This window comes from Cygnus olor, chromosome 18, assembly GCF_009769625.2.
Source record: "Cygnus olor isolate bCygOlo1 chromosome 18, bCygOlo1.pri.v2, whole genome shotgun sequence".
Taxonomy (NCBI): Eukaryota; Metazoa; Chordata; class Aves; order Anseriformes; family Anatidae; genus Cygnus; species Cygnus olor.
Genome location: NC_049186.1, coordinates 6,491,025 through 6,506,202, shown reverse-complemented (window position 1 = coordinate 6,506,202; position 15,178 = coordinate 6,491,025). Strand labels below are relative to the sequence as shown.

Below are 15,178 nucleotides of genomic sequence, written 5' to 3'. Positions count from 1 at the left end.
AATTTTGCTTCGGAGAGGAGCCTTTGTGCGCTTGCTAGCAAAAACCAGAATGAGATGTGTTGGAGGAGCAAAGCTGAATAAACACAAAGCTGTGAGGCTGGAGCTGGCGGGCAAGGGTCCGTCTGCTGCGGCAGTGCTGGCTCCCACCGCGGTGACCTCAGGCTCCTGGCCTCGGCATGTGCTCGCTCCCCGTCTGCTGCGGAGAGCTCGGCTTCGGCCGAGGTTTGTCTTTATCACGTTTCCATTTACTGGGGGAGCGCTGAGAGCTCAGGATAACAAGGACATGGAAGGAAGGTAATTACTAAAACGCCATCCTAAAGGCTGAGACATCAAACAGCACTGTAAGCAGAATTGCAGATTACACAAATCGGGTGCAAGCCCATCGAAATTGCCGTGGTTAGGCAGAATTAGCCCCGAAAGGCAGAGAGGGGTCTGGGCTTCGGAGGCTGCGCTGGGTCCTGGTCCCAGCGACCTGTGCTCGCCTCTTGGTAGCAGCGCGAGGAAGACATAACCTTAAGGACATGGCTGGAGGAAGAAAATCACAGAGCATTAAGGCAGGGCATGACCTTACAGCGAGCCGTGCCGCGGGACCAGCTGGCCGCAAAGCAAGCGTGAGAAATTGCTGCCCAGCGCCACGGGCATGTGGGGTGTGCGGGTGGGAGCGTGCTGCGGGCGAGCTCAGGGATGCTCGTAGTGTGGGGCCAGGTTGCAGAGCTGGCGCCGGCTGAGGGTGTCACCGCCCTTGAGGACTTGGGGGGCAGAAAAGGGGACACTGCACTGCAAGGCTGAGCCCTGGCCAGCGAGACGTGGGGGCCGAGGGGGCTCCTCCACTTGGGTGACCTTTGGAGAATCAATTTGCTAGCCTGAGCAAAGGGTGGGTTTCGAAGCCGTCACCACTCCGCAAGCAGACAAGGAGATTTTACCTCTTCTCACTCGGGCAAAGGAACATCGAGCTATTGAGGAGAACCTGGCAGTGACCTTCCCTTCGGCTGAATGGCAGGGAGGGAGTTACAGAAAGCAACAGCTACAGCAATAACAATTAAACAGGAAAGCACCAACACAGAGAGAGACGATACAGAAAAAGAGAAAAAAAATCTTCTAGCTATCTTCTCCTGGTATGACCCCATTAACGTAACTCTAAACTGCACTGCAAAAAAAAATAATAATAAAAATAAATACGGTTCTGTGCATAGCCCTTCATAAACTAGTAGGATAGGATGATAAGCAACAAATCTTAAATAATATTCAGTCACCCCAGCATGCTTAATAAAAAGCAAAGATAATGCGTAGAAGCACAGCCCATACAAGCAGATTCCAGTGGATGGTTTTAGGGTATATATCCCTCCCTAAACCCCAGGTAGGGTGCAAAATCTCCTTGCTCCCACCGACCATCTCAGCAGTTGGACAACCCCTGCAGGGCAGTGGGCATGGCAGGTCCCCACGCTGGGGACTGGCCGACATGCTCGCTCGTTCCCAGCTGAACAGTATTGGGGGAAAATGTGCAGCTCAAAGCTACCACCCCCCCTGCCCTTCACGGAAGCCCACAGCTGCCCTGTGGAGGTTCCCAGCTGGCAGGGATGAAGACCCATTCAAGTTAAACTGGGGAGAGCACTGCAGTGCTGGGGATGAGAGGAGCTCCATCAGCACAGACCATCAAATAGGCAATCAGACTAATCTCCCGGCAGCCTGCATAAGTTTTTAGGAGGGGTTTTAATCTAGCTCACAAGCACGGCAAGAAGCATTTCAGAGTCATAGCAGTTATCCCATCCGCAGTGCCTGACTCACCGCTGAATTCTCCCTCCTGCATTAACACTAACAATGCCTTTCATTTAAGCCCTTCACTTAAAGGGCTTGCTGTATTAAATTGTACCCTAACTAAGGAAAAAGAAGGGAAAAAAAGAAAAGACCTTATATTTTCCCCACTTCTTTTCATGTACCACTGCTGTAGATGTATTGCTGCCCATTTCAGAAATCAAAATTCCTGGGTCTGGTCTGGAGGCCCTGAAAACTTTAAAAGACAGAGAAGGCACGAGCGTGAGGACATTACCTCTGTCTGGAAACCCTCCACCAGGATGGCCACCAGCAGGTTAAAGAGAACATAATTCCCAAACGTCATGAGAGCAATGAAGTAGAGAGCAGCCCAGGAGGAGGTAGATGCCATGCCGTTGTAGAGGACCTTGTTCCAGTCTTCCTGGGTCAAAATCTGCAGAGGAAATGTATCAGGAACATGGAGACACCAGAGAACAGTGCGCTGGGTGTCCGCTGACACAGACAGGCACACCACTTCTGGGTTGCCACCCATAGCTATAACCACAGTCGTTATTTCAGCACAGCTCAGTGCTTCTTCAGCAAGAGGGCTCACACTTCTGCTTGCCCAGAAGACAAGTCCTCTGGAAGACAAACGTGCCCCAAACCATCTCCTGAGCTGGAGGAGCTACCGTCCCCCACGCTCCCTGGCTCCACCCCACACCAAGGGGCATGTCCGTGCAACTCCTGCCTTGGGGTTTCTCCTCTTTAGCCTTCTGATTTATCTGCTAATACGGCCTGAAACCCCCTCTGTCCCCTCCCTCGTGGTGTAAGGTCCTCTCCCTGCTGTGGCAAGGAGTTTCGCTAAGCTCTGTCAGATGCCATGGAAAGCATCCCCAGCCCCCGCAGCCCCAAAACGCACACGAGCTGGGTGCTTTCTGGTTTGTACCTGGAAAACGGTGACGATGGCCCAGAGCAGGGAGTCGAAATTCTTCCTGTCGGGCAGCGTGTCGCCGTCTCGCTCAGAGGCAAACTTGCAGCCGAAGAGGTGCATCCCCAGGATGCTGCAAGGCAGAGCGCATGGGCTGAACGGGGGCCAGCGGTGAGGAGCAGCCACACGGCAGGGCTGACTGTGCCTCCTGACTTCAGCCAGGCAACATTTTATTGATTTTTTTTTTTTTTTTAAGATGAATCAGTCATTCACTGAAAAACATACCTCAAGATCATGCAAACAGACTGTGAATTTGGGTCAGACCTGTCACATGGTTTCAGCCAAAAAGCATGCCTGATCCTTCTTTTCCTTCTTTTTTTTTTTTTTTTTTTTTAAGTCAAAACATTCTGTTTCAACATTTTCTAAACAAAATGTTTTGACTTTCTGTTTTGCAATGACACATTTTCAGCAAAACAGGCTTAAATTGAATTAGGAAGACAAAAAGGGTTCCTGTGAAATGCCTCAATGAAACCTATCAAGGGACCCACAACATCTTTCCCGATTCTGACAAGAAAACAGAATACCTTTCATTTCAGACTGATGCTAAAAGAATAATTTGTTTTCCCCTGCTCTTGGCCAGTAACCTGAATAATCAAATTATTCACAGCTCTGCTCAGCACCACGGCAGCAAACGGTGTTTCGAGCAAAGTGTCTCACTGGGGAAAGGAACATTGCTCCATGAAAGGACAGGCTTTTGTCAGCCCTCGGGTTGCAGGAGAAGCAGCTGCTACAAGGGCCAGGCTCTTTGTGAAATCTAGACCAAAACCCAAAAATTCAGGGTCACACCAAGCTTTTTTTCTAACATCCCCACTGCAGATCCTCACTTCTGCACAGAGGCCAGGCTGGAGCACGAGCACCAGCACAGCTGGCTGTATTTTAGGAACGCTGCCCTTCTCCTTGGCAGTATTTTTAGCACCTGGTTTTCTGCTCATCTGTAAGTAACAGGACTGCTGTCCTGGGGGTATGTCAAGGAATCCTCCAACCGAAAGATTTTCCTTGCAAATCGTCTTGCAAAGACAGACGTCTCAATTGGCCAGAGTTAAGAGGAATTAGCCAGCAAGCCAGCACTGGACTGAAATGGGGCTGCTCGCTCAGACAAGCCCTGGTAGGGACCCCTGAGCACCCAGAGCAACCACAGGACCAGGGATCCATGTCTCTCACCCAACACCCACCTAAATATGAAGATGAAGAGCATCAGCAACATGCAGAAGGTGGCCACGTTGTCCATGGTCTTCATGAGGACGACGAGCTGGCGCTGGAGGGCGGGCATGAAGCGGACCAGCTTCAGCACTCGCATGAGCCGAAAGGTCCGCAGGACAGAGAGGCCCCCGCCCTGCTGGCCCACAATCTCCCACACGCTGAGAAGGGAAAAAAAGGCCAATGTGGGATGAGAAGGCAATGCCCAATGCAAAGCCACAGAGGAGAGGAAGCAAAGGAGAGGGAGAAACTCAGAGGGAAGAAGGATGGGAAGCGGGAAGCCGGCCCCGGGCAGAGAGGAGCTGCCAATGCCTCCTGCGGTCTGGACGCCGTCCAGGCTCGCAAGGAGCAGAGCCCTACCAGAGTGTCAAAATCACGCCTGCAAATCAGCAGCTGCAGATGCAATTACAGCCTTTGCTTGTGTCAAAAGCCAGACAGCTACTTAATTGGGCACTGGTTGTGCCACTTGGATGCTAGACTTCCCAGGACATCAGGACGGATAGCTTTCTGTGCAGGCTTCTCTCTAAAATGGCCATAAAATAACCCCAAGACGTATATTAGTAATTGTATCTTAGTGCATTAATTTACAAAATTGACATAGGAAGGTATTTATGCCCACTCTCCATTATTTTCTGTTTTAATGAACCAGTCAAATGAGGGGAAACACACATAAAGCAAGCTCTTGTTGTGTACCTAATCACCACGATGATCCCATCAAAGATGTTGTATGGATTCTTAATGTAGCCGAAGGGACCGTAAACGAGGACTTTCAGCAGCATCTCCAGGGCAAAGAGGCTCGTGAAGACGATGTTGCTGATCTCCAGGGCATTGGTAAGCTCCTCTGGCTAGGGAAGGAAGGGGAGGAAAGGGACAAGATCAGCAGCTCCGACCGCTCCGTTTGTTAGGCACGTGCACACTTACACCTGAAATACATCAGCCCACGGAACGGGTAGAGACACTGATGGAAACAGCATAAGGAGGACGTGGCAACAGCTCGCTGAAAGCCCAGGAGAGAGCAAAAAAAATGCCATTCAAGTATTTAAGTTTTATATGTCTGTTGTAAGCTGGGGAAGTAAATCCAGACGTGGACTTCACGTTAAGCAGAGCTTTAGCACCACCACGGGAGGTTTACATCAGAGCATCACGCACCGAGCCTCAACGTTTTCATATCCTCCAATTCTCCTTCGACAGAAAGGAAACTTGGATGGTTCTCACGTAAATAGCATTTCAAGCCTGCCTTTTTATTTAGTGTCTCATCAAAAGATTTGAGCTCAAATTTTCAAGAGCAGAAACATTAGGTGTCATACCTGAAACATCTCAATAAAACCTCATTATCAGCAAGCCCTGAATTCCTCTCCTGCAAAAAGGGCACAATCCTGGCATTTCAGAATGGCAATCTAAAAATAGAGGTATGAAAAAACACAAACAACAAAAAACACAACGAAAACAGACTTCTCGTAATCTTAGACCTAAATTAATACCTTTCATGTTTTTCTAGCATATTTCGCAGAGGGTTCCTTAACAATGCCTGCAGACACCGAGCGCTGCGCTTTCCCCGGCGGGTGGGCGAGCATTATTGGTAAACATATGGCAGAAGACAAAAACCGACGGTGTAGTCTGTTCACGATCAGACTCTTCATCGACAGGAAAGGCCGGAGCAGAACCTGCAGCAGCAGAGCCCTTCTCCCCGTGTAACCCCAATGCACAGCCCCAATTTCATGATGCACGGGTTTAGGGCGGCTGCACCAGGCGCAGAAGCCAAGGTGTGATGTACATGGGTGGGATACTGACTGCACCCACCACTTCCATGAAACACTTTTATGGCCAACAGCAGCAAAAAAAAACTTCCTACAGCATGCCAGGAGCTGCCAACACCTGGCCACGGGGCGGCACGAGCTGTCCCAAACCCAACCCCAACCCAGCAGCATGGGAGCAGCAGGAGGTGGCTGGGGACAGGGTCACCACCTTGCTCACAGCATCATCAGCCACGGTTCGGAGGCCTGAGAAACCCCAGTAACCAAAGCTTTACTGGCAAATAGACAGTTAAACCCACATGGACTTTTAACTCCCTTTCTTTGTTTCTGCACGTCAATGTCTCAGCACCGAGGCCAAGCCCTTTTAGCTCAATTCCTCCAAGCCCAGTGTGATGGAAGATGGAGACCCAAACCAGACTGCTGTTGTCTCAGCACGCCGGTGTAATCCCCAGGGACCTGCACTGATTCCGGTGGGAGCCTGTGATAACAAAGCAGTGGTGCCAAGGTAGCAAAGCAGGAAATGGCAGCATCAAAAAGAAAAAGTAACTGAAAAAAAAAAAAGAGGGGGGGGGACAGTGGGGGGGAGAACTGGAATGCTTCCTGTGTCTCATACACGCTTGTGGAGGAGCAGATGAGCAGATCCCTTGGCCAGAGCTTTCCAAGCACACACCTGACGTGATCTAGAGCTGAAGTACAAATGCTCCTGATATTAAACACAGCGCTGCTTTAACAGCGTATACCTCCGGGAGCACTCAGACACAAAGTCACAAACAGGCCAAGAACCTGTACGTCGAGTCGCCCCTCAGGACAATTCCAAATAGCTAAAAGTCTACATTAGTCACAAAAAAAAACACCAACTCATTCAGAAGTGCCCCAGTGCCCCGGTGCTGCTCTCATTACTGCAGCAATGCTGTTGGGAAAAGCAGCAGGTTCCTGGAGGCTTTCCTTCTCACCCTTTGGCACCGCTAACCAGGCACGGAAGCTGGTGCCACCCAGGGCACCACGGAGCTCCTGGCACAGCCTCCGAACCCATCAGTGTCGGAGCAGGGAGAGCAGAGCTTGCAGCTCGTGGCATCGGGGTGCCCGCAGCCATTGGGGCCACTGCTGCTGGCTGCTGCCCTCCCAGCAGGGTCAGGACCTCAGCCTCCGCTCAGAGAGGTGAAAGGGGACGAGTTCTGGGAAGCCGTGGGTGGGAATCGCGTGGTCTCCTCAGGGACCAGCACAGCTCGAGGACAGAGAGGGCTCTGCTTTCCCCAGAAGCGGAGACGTTGTCCTTTGTGCCCAGGGAAAGCACAGGCAGCGCCTTGCCAGGTCTGGAAGGACAGTTTCTCCCAACCGTTTTGGAAACCAGAAGGGGCCAAAATCAGCTGGTGGCCACAGCCAGGCCCGCAGCACTGAGTCCCACTGTGGGGTCATGAATGTCCCCGTGGTGCCATCCACAGAGGGGACAGGCCCCCACAGTGCCCCGCTACTGCTCAGCATCCTGCACCCTGGCAGCCCCATCTCCTGCTGCATTTTCCCCCAAAAAAACACCTGAACCCTGCTCCTCCTCCATGCACTCCTACTGCCCTTGCAGGAAAAGGATATTAACATTGGAGACATAGGGTGCACACAACAAAAACGAGGAGTGGGATCTCCTGAAACAGAGCTGAGAATAACCAAAATCCGAGATTAATGGCCAAGAGAGGTTGGAACGGGAAGGGAAGACTTCTCCCTTGGGGCCGGAGACAAGGCACAGCCCCAGGGCAGCCCGGTGCTGCCATAGCAGGGGAGAGGCAAGGGGGGAGCGGCTGCTCCAAGCGCTCTGGGGCCGTGGAATTACTTTGTCCTGGGAAGCAGCAGGTCCCCGAGCAGCGGGCGGGGGCGACATGAGTTACTCGAGGGGTTTCGTGGTGGTTCCCAGCAGGGGAGTCCCCAGAGCACAGCTCCCAGGTCCCTGCTCGGCTCTGGGTCCCTTCCCAGGGACACGTCACCGCTGCCAGCCCTTGGGGCGCTCGCCCAGGCCCTGGCCACAAGTGCTGCTTTCACACGCATGGGAATTATTTCTGCAGATGGAAGCGGGCTGAGGCTGCGGACCTGCCGCAGGGGACGCACGTCCCGGCTGGCAGCAGGGCTTCAGGCCCCGGGGGCGCTTCCGAGAGCCCCCACTGCGGGATTCCCGGGGAGCTGCAGACACACACAGATAACAAGGCTGTTTAGGAGATGCTCCTGCCTTAGAGAAATCAAAAATGTGCTTCAGGCATCTTTCCTTAGACATCATTAAAATACTGCAGGGAAGCGGCTTCTTCATCCCGTGGGAATTAAAACTGTCACCTGATCCGAACCAAGACAGAGGAGTTTCAGATGTGGGGAACTGAAACCCTGCATATCCAAACTGAAACACTGCGTCTCCAAATTTCTGCAAGCCTTCCCCCCGTTTCAGTCCCTATTCCCTTATCCATTTGCTCTGTACTGTAAATCATCTGAAATTAAAAAATAGAAATAAGTCAGCTTGAAGAACACGAGGTTTTTGTTCCCCAAATGTTCAAATGGATGTTTCAAATATCTCAGACAACATATTTCAATAATTTTTTTTTTTTTTTGGAAGCGAGTTCATTGAAAGGGCTCCCCTCCTACAACCAGCTTCAGTTTTGATAACTTCCCATTATCTGGCACTAGCTGTCTCATCAAACCAGGACTGACCAGCTCTGGATGTAACACACCTGAGCGAGCCAGGGACACCCAGCACGGACGGCTCCAGGGGCTGGAGGAAGCAGCCTGCAGCATCTTCCCTGCAGGATCCACCAGGCAGGGAGGTAAGCAGCATCGATCCTTTCACTAAGTGATGTTTATGGAAGAAGGAACCCGTCTGGGTTTGTTTTGTGTTGCAGGGAACCATGGCCCCACGTGTGTCCGCACACTCAAGGTGCAAATCGCCCAGCTTTGTGCCGCAGAAAGCCTCCCTCACACCGCTCCATCACAGCGCATCTGCTGGAGTCACACTTTCCATTAAGAGAAGAGCCTGCTAATTTCCTCATCAGTAGCAGCAGTGACTAATTAAAAGGAAAGCATCCTATGATTAAATGAACAGCACCCAGAAAGAACAAGATCCAAGCACACCTCAGGCATGGCGTGGAACACCAGCTCTTCCCACAAGTCCTCCCCATAAACACTGAATTTCATCTCCAGGACATCTCACCCCGCTGGACACACAGACGTGGTGCCCTGGATAAATCATCCCCTGTTAGCTCTGTGCCTGTGCAGTGTCGATTTGTTGATGTACCCAAGAGCACACTGACGAGCTCTGGCAGCACACACCGTGGGAGAGGACAGCGTGGCACCTCTCATAATCGCCGCATAGCAAACAAGCGCGGCGGGGAGGAGGCTGGGGTGCAGGAGGGGCGAGAAGGGCTGGAGACCTTGGGACTTGGAGGGCTTACCCACATTTCGGCTCCACCAGCGGAAGCCATTTATCCCGTTCACCTCTCCGCCCCCATGCAGGCTGCGGGGAGCACCCAGAGCCCCCCCCGACCCCCCCATTGCCACAAGCAGCAGAGCCAATGAGTAATTCATGGTGGCTTGAGGGTGCCCCGGCTCCGCAGGGCACGGCTGAGCTAAGGGGAGACGAGGGACAATGCTTCCAGATGCTGAATGATACACCTCAAGGGGTGTCTCAGAGCTCAGCCAGCACCTTCCCCTTTTTCAGCACTCAGATATAAGCTACAATACATTACTTTGGTGTTTTACTTTCTCTTTTTTTTTTTTTCCTTTTTTAAACTAAATAAAAGTTCTTGAGCAAGGTTTCCAATGGCAGAAGGGATGGGCTGGATTTCCACCTAGGTAACAGGGGGCTTTCCCCTGTACCACAAACACGAGACAAAAAGCCTTCTGTCCTGCCACAGCACAAAGGGATGCGTGGGGTGACCAGGCAGGGGGCAGGTCCCCTCTGAGCCCAAGGCACTGCTGCTGTGAGCAGATCCAGACCAGCAGGAAAACTTCGAAGCCATTCAAAGGACTGCAGAATAAAACCCTTCTGAAAGCATTTCCATGGCAACTAAAGCAAAATACCACAGAAAGAAAATAACGACCTCAGCTATTTCCCAGGAAACACCAACAACATTTTCCTGACTCATCACTTGCAGATTTTTAATATATATATATATACACATAAGAAAAATCACACGGGTCACGCAAACACGCGACTCTACCCGCTTCTCAGCCTGATGCCTCCCATCAGGATCCTCTCCACCCTCTGCGCGGGCACAGACCTACACACTGAGTCCACTTCCAGGCAGGAGCAAGACCCTAATTCCTGGGGCAAAATGCAAGGAATTCAGATGAAGAGAAGCAGAGAGAGCTAGCAGCCTGAGGCACCCTTCCCTTGCCCTCTGCCGTGCCCGATTCCCCAGCATTTGGAGCTGGCAGCCCCCGCTGAGCTCTGGCCGCCCTAAATCCACTTCAAGGCCCCCCAGTAAGCGCCACTCCTCTCAGCTGCAGGCCCGCTTGCTATTTTATAAATAGAAGCTGGATCCGTGGATATTTTCAGCTGTGACATTCATTGTCTTTGAGGCTCCCTGGAAGGATTTGGGCTTTAGCTGTTGTCCTGGTCCGGCCGCGCCAACCTGCGCCGCGCTCAACCAGAGCCTGCCGTGCCGCGATGCTTTCCCTACGGATCCTATGCCAAACCGGTCTAAATGAAAAAGTTCCCCCTGGAAAATGACTCAAAAAGCAGGATGGCAGAGCTTTTGCTCAGCTCCTCAGCACAGTCTCAGCCCCTGGGTTTGTCACCGCTCGTGGCCACGGACCTCTCCTGCTTGTCTCCATCCCTCCCGGCTCCAGCCCCCAGCTCCAGGGAAGGGACCTGTGATGTCCAGGATTTAGAGATGTTTGTTACATGGGAACGACTGACAGGCAATCAAACAAGCCCAGTTTCATCCCATCACAGCATGGGAAAGGAGAATTCTGTTGGAGGCTGAATGGGGACTGAATATTTCACGCCACAGCAAGGAATACAGTACGAAAAGGAAGCAGGCAGCTTCCATTTTGAGGAAATCTGAGCTGCCTGCACCACAGGGACCCCCTGCACCACCTCACCTCCTCCTTGTCCCTTCCCTGCAGCTCACAGTGCCCCTTCCCACCCGACCCAGGGCAAGCAGGGGCTGGGTGTCATGGCCATGTCCCCACATGGGGCCTTGTCCCCTCGCACCCATCACCAGGGGTGCGGTGGGGACCCCACAGAGCCCGTGCCCTGTCCAGGAGCCTGACAGGGCCACAGACCCGGCTCCCCCCCTGCACACCCCAGGCTGTGCTCTCCACACCCATCTCTGGAGACAGAGCAGATATTCTCGCTTGAACTCCTTATCTCTTCCAGCTTGAGATTTCCAGATGAATATTATCCCAGAAAATGCAAGAAAAACATGAACCGGCTCATCCCTCCGCCCAGGTTTTGAAGGAGCTTAAGCTGAACAAAAGCTGCATTTCCACTTGGTCACACCTTGTAAGTACTTGAGATTTAAAGCCCTCTATTTCTCGTTAATCTAAACCAAGTTCCAAACTTATCTCCCCATTAGTACTTGAGAGGTACCAAGGGGAGAGAGGAAAAAGGAAGGAAAAGAAAGGAAAAGGCTGTCTGTACAGCTCCTGCCCAGTTCTGCTGAAACTGGGTTTCTGGTGCCGGTAACGCTATCTCTAATGCTGACAGGCGTCCATGGGGGAAAGCTGGTAGAGTCCTAACATCAGCAGAAACCCCGCTATAACAAAGAGCTGAAACCTGGTGGGGAGACAGGAGCGGGGGCCGAGTGGGCACGAGGGGCTCTGCAAGGACACGGGCGGCCGTGGGGCACTGTTTCCAACACCCCCCCCCCCCTTTTTTTTTTCAGGCTCGGGGAACAACCTCAATAATCAAAGTCGGAGCAGTGAGAAAGGCCCGACTGTCTGCGGGGAGCAGCGACTTGTCATCGGCACGGGCACCAAGCAGGTCTCTGGAGCACACATCATTTTGCCATTTCGCCGAGCCGCAGTCTCTTCCCGGCGCTGCCAGAACAGAGATAAGACAAGGGTGCCGCTGGCAGCTGAAACAACAGCTGTAATGATACGATCTAAGGCAGCCCGAGCGTTCCCAGCCTCTGAGCAAAATTGACCGGAGAGGATTGACACTTCGAGCTCCCCATCCACAGAGCTGAAGAAAACTTCAGTGGATGTCAAGGAATCCACATAGGTTTATCCCTAAAGCATGCAGAGAGCTGAATTGCCTGATTAAAAAAAATATATATATCATTCATTTTCCCACTGCACGAAAGCTCCTGTAATTTTGAAAGGATGCAATCTCCAAAACCAGGATAAAGCCTGCTTTATGGGCAGGGCCCCGTTTTTAGCAGATGTGAGGACTGTGGCACCACCGCGTTTTGCACGGTGCCCTGAAGGAGCTTGGTGAGCCACTCAATTAACAGACACAAGTTCCTACAAGACCTCATAAACCCTTCAAAATGCCAAGGAGCGGAAGAACCCCTGAGGTCCACAAAAGGAATTACCCCCAATAACAAACGGAGAGCCGGTTTTGAAGTCAGTGATCCTGGTGATTAACAGCTCTGATGACTTCCATTAGCATTGATTTGACTCCCCCAGTCTCCAACAACAAACCGTTAATAAGAGTAATTTCTGCTGAAGCGGGAGCTAATTGAATATAACACGTGCAAATCTATAGGGCACCTTGTTTTCCTACAGTCTGAGTGCCCTGTGCAGCTGTAGCACTGAAAAATTGAGTTGAGGCTAGCTGCAAGCCCAGCCCTGGGCAGAGACAGCGGGCTCCGAGGGAGGGAAAGCCTCGCTGCGCTGCCAAGGCGCTGATCACTTGGCTGAGATGAGCTGGCACAGGGCTGGAGAGATGTGTAATGGAGTTAAATAGAGAAATGGGATATGCACCAAAGGGGAAGTGGAGCTATCTCGAGGAAGGAAAACGTGCCTGAACATGGGACCCCCTCGGCTCCTTGGAGCAGGCAGAGGCCATCCGGGGAAGGGCTCCTTGACTTCTCCTTGATTTAGAGGGATGCGTGCACATGCACACGGGCCTTTCTGCATCAAAGCCTAACGAATCAGATTTATAGGGGGAATCGTCAAACTACAAACTTCAAAGTAAGAAAGTCAGGCTAGCTATTAAGTGGGTGCAGACCAGCCAAAGCACAGGGCTAAGGAGGTGGATGAGCACTTGTTAAAATCTCGTTTTGGCATGCACAGATGTCCAAGGAGCCACCTCCCTGTGCCCAACAACTCTGCAGCTGCCCTCCGCCACCACTCCCGCGTCCAGCTGCAGCATGTTTGGCTTGGCTTGGGTGCTCCTGAGCACCCAGTCCTGGGAGAAAAGTGCCTCTGATGCCCAGAGCACCCTCGTTCCTCCAGGCAGCACACACAAAACGGAACCAGCAAGTCACTCAGGAAATGACTTTTATCCCTGATCTCCGACTTGTTATCTGGAGCAGCAATTAATGAGTCTGGGGCAGGAGCAGAGCACAGGGAATGCAATAAAAAGGGGACGGGAGCAGGCACAGCACTGTCCCCATGCTGGCAGCTCCATCTCTCCCAGTCGTGCCAGGAGGCACAGACCCCCAGGCTGGGGGCTCTCACCCTCCCGCCCCATGCAGGGGCTGAGGATGCTGCTGAGGCTGCTCAGACCTCTACAAAATAACCCCAGTGGTTGAGCCAAGCTCAGTCTTGAGTCTCTGCCCTGCTACAAGCATTTTATGCATTCCTTCACTCAGCCTTGGCTTAAGACCCAAAGCAAATCCTGAGGTCCACAGGCTTCCAGGCAGGTAATAACTTTCAGCTCCCGTCTTTCCTTCACGCTGAATTCAGGCAGAAGCACAAGCACGCAAATGCTGTTTGGGTGACCATTACAGATGCTTGAACCCGTAGCTCCTCCACGCTGGCAGGTTTTCCAGCGCAGCTGCAGGTACTGACCCTTCTGCCCCTTCCTCTCTCCATCATCCTGGAGACCTGAGAATTTAACGCCCACCGCCGCCGATTAGGGAGGCTGCCACGTTCTCCAGCCTCTCCTGTTTACATAAATAGGTGCTTTAATCCATTTTGCCAGCAGGCTTTCCTCTGGCACAGATGGCTGGTATTTTCATGGCGCAGCAGCTATTAGATCATGACGTTCCTGGTGACAACTGTACGTCAGCTGTACCGCGGCGCCTGCAGCACGACCCACGAGGAATTAAGCCTCAGATACCACCGTGAGCTCATGAATGTCAGCACGGCCTCTTCCCCCATGCAGAACAGCCTCCCGTGGGTTATGTGCTTCTCTCCTTGGGTGCTGTCCCAAAAAGCCATTCGCCCTCGTCACCTCTCCAATTTGCTTTCCCAAAATGAACAAAAGGGTCCTAGAGGCCTGAAACAGTTTCCTCTTCCTTTACAGACCCCAGAGTTTTGGCCCAGCCTAGATCCAAGTCCCCACGAGCTCCAGCCATTGTGGCTTTGGAGGACCCTCTGGCTGGGATCTTGCCTCTGTCTCGCTAACAATGGTGCAACACCACAGAGACGGTGGCTGAAACTCAAGCGCTATTTAAACAAACGAATATGTAGGGTATAGTTCATACCACGCGAGTTCAGACAAGGAAAATCGGCACAGCCAGGCAGCTCAATGCGAACCAGATTTTAAAAACAAAAACAAAACCCCAAGCCCTTCCTTAAGGAAGCCCGCATCGAATTCTTTCCCCTGCTCAGGAGTCCAACATCACGCCTTGTGCTAAGCCTTCGCTTTTCACTGCGAGGAAGGACTTTAAGAAACAGAAAGCAGCACATTGTGGAGCGCAGCCTGGCTCGCAGCCAGGGCTGGGGGGGAAAGCAGCACACAAACCCTCTGCTTTAGCAGCACATTTCCCTCCTGCTCTGTGGCAGAACAAGCTTTTGCAAAGCCCTAGCCGTTTGAACCCGCAGCGTTGCAGAGTCTCAGCTTCCCTAAGGCGAATCAGTCAATTGGTTCAGCAGTGTATTTAGAATCCCCCGGAGCCTACCCTTAAATCACCTTTATATTTCTCTACCCAAAGCTAATAGTCGCTACCTGCATTTTGCTTCATCTCCGTAGAAAAACAAGCTCTTTAGCAGTCACATTAATAATCCCCAGCAATCTGGTTGTCGTTTCCCTGATGGAAAATTTCACAGTGCTGCCCAGCAGCAGCAGCGGCCACGCGCTGAGCACTGCGTGCACCTCGTGCCTCTGCTTTCCTCCCTCTGCACCCCTCAGGGGCAGAGCTGGGGGGCACGGGGAGGACAGGCAGTGCCCCAGGGTGCACAGCCGAGCCTGGCCAGGCACTCAGAGCACGCAGGAGCCTCGTGGAAGCAACCTGATGCTGAGCAAAAGTCAGCGAGCACCCTGTCTGAAGGAACTTAGAGGAAACCCTGAGGCCCCTGCCATGGTTTTACCACTCTCCCCTGGCTACAGCGGTGAGCAGCTCTGTTCTGAAGCCCAGGGTGGTCCCAGGACTGCTGAATCCCACCCCACGCTGCTGGGGACACG

At 52.4% G+C, this 15,178-nt stretch overlaps 1 protein-coding gene across 18 annotated transcripts in view; it reads right to left on the bottom strand.

Moving 5' to 3' along the window:
* Window positions 1–15,178, bottom strand: part of CACNA1G (calcium voltage-gated channel subunit alpha1 G) — a 132,814-nt gene that overhangs the window by 63,074 nt on the left and 54,562 nt on the right. For all 18 annotated transcript variants that reach the window (XM_040530108.1, XM_040530113.1, XM_040530111.1 and 15 more), the window contains exons 11-14: window positions 4,628–4,779; window positions 3,910–4,095; window positions 2,696–2,810; window positions 2,048–2,203 (exon numbers count right to left, since the gene is read on the bottom strand). In XM_040530108.1, coding sequence (XP_040386042.1) covers window positions 2,048–2,203; window positions 2,696–2,810; window positions 3,910–4,095; window positions 4,628–4,779 — 609 coding nt within the window. The remainder of the gene's footprint in view (window positions 1–2,047; window positions 2,204–2,695; window positions 2,811–3,909; window positions 4,096–4,627; window positions 4,780–15,178) is intronic.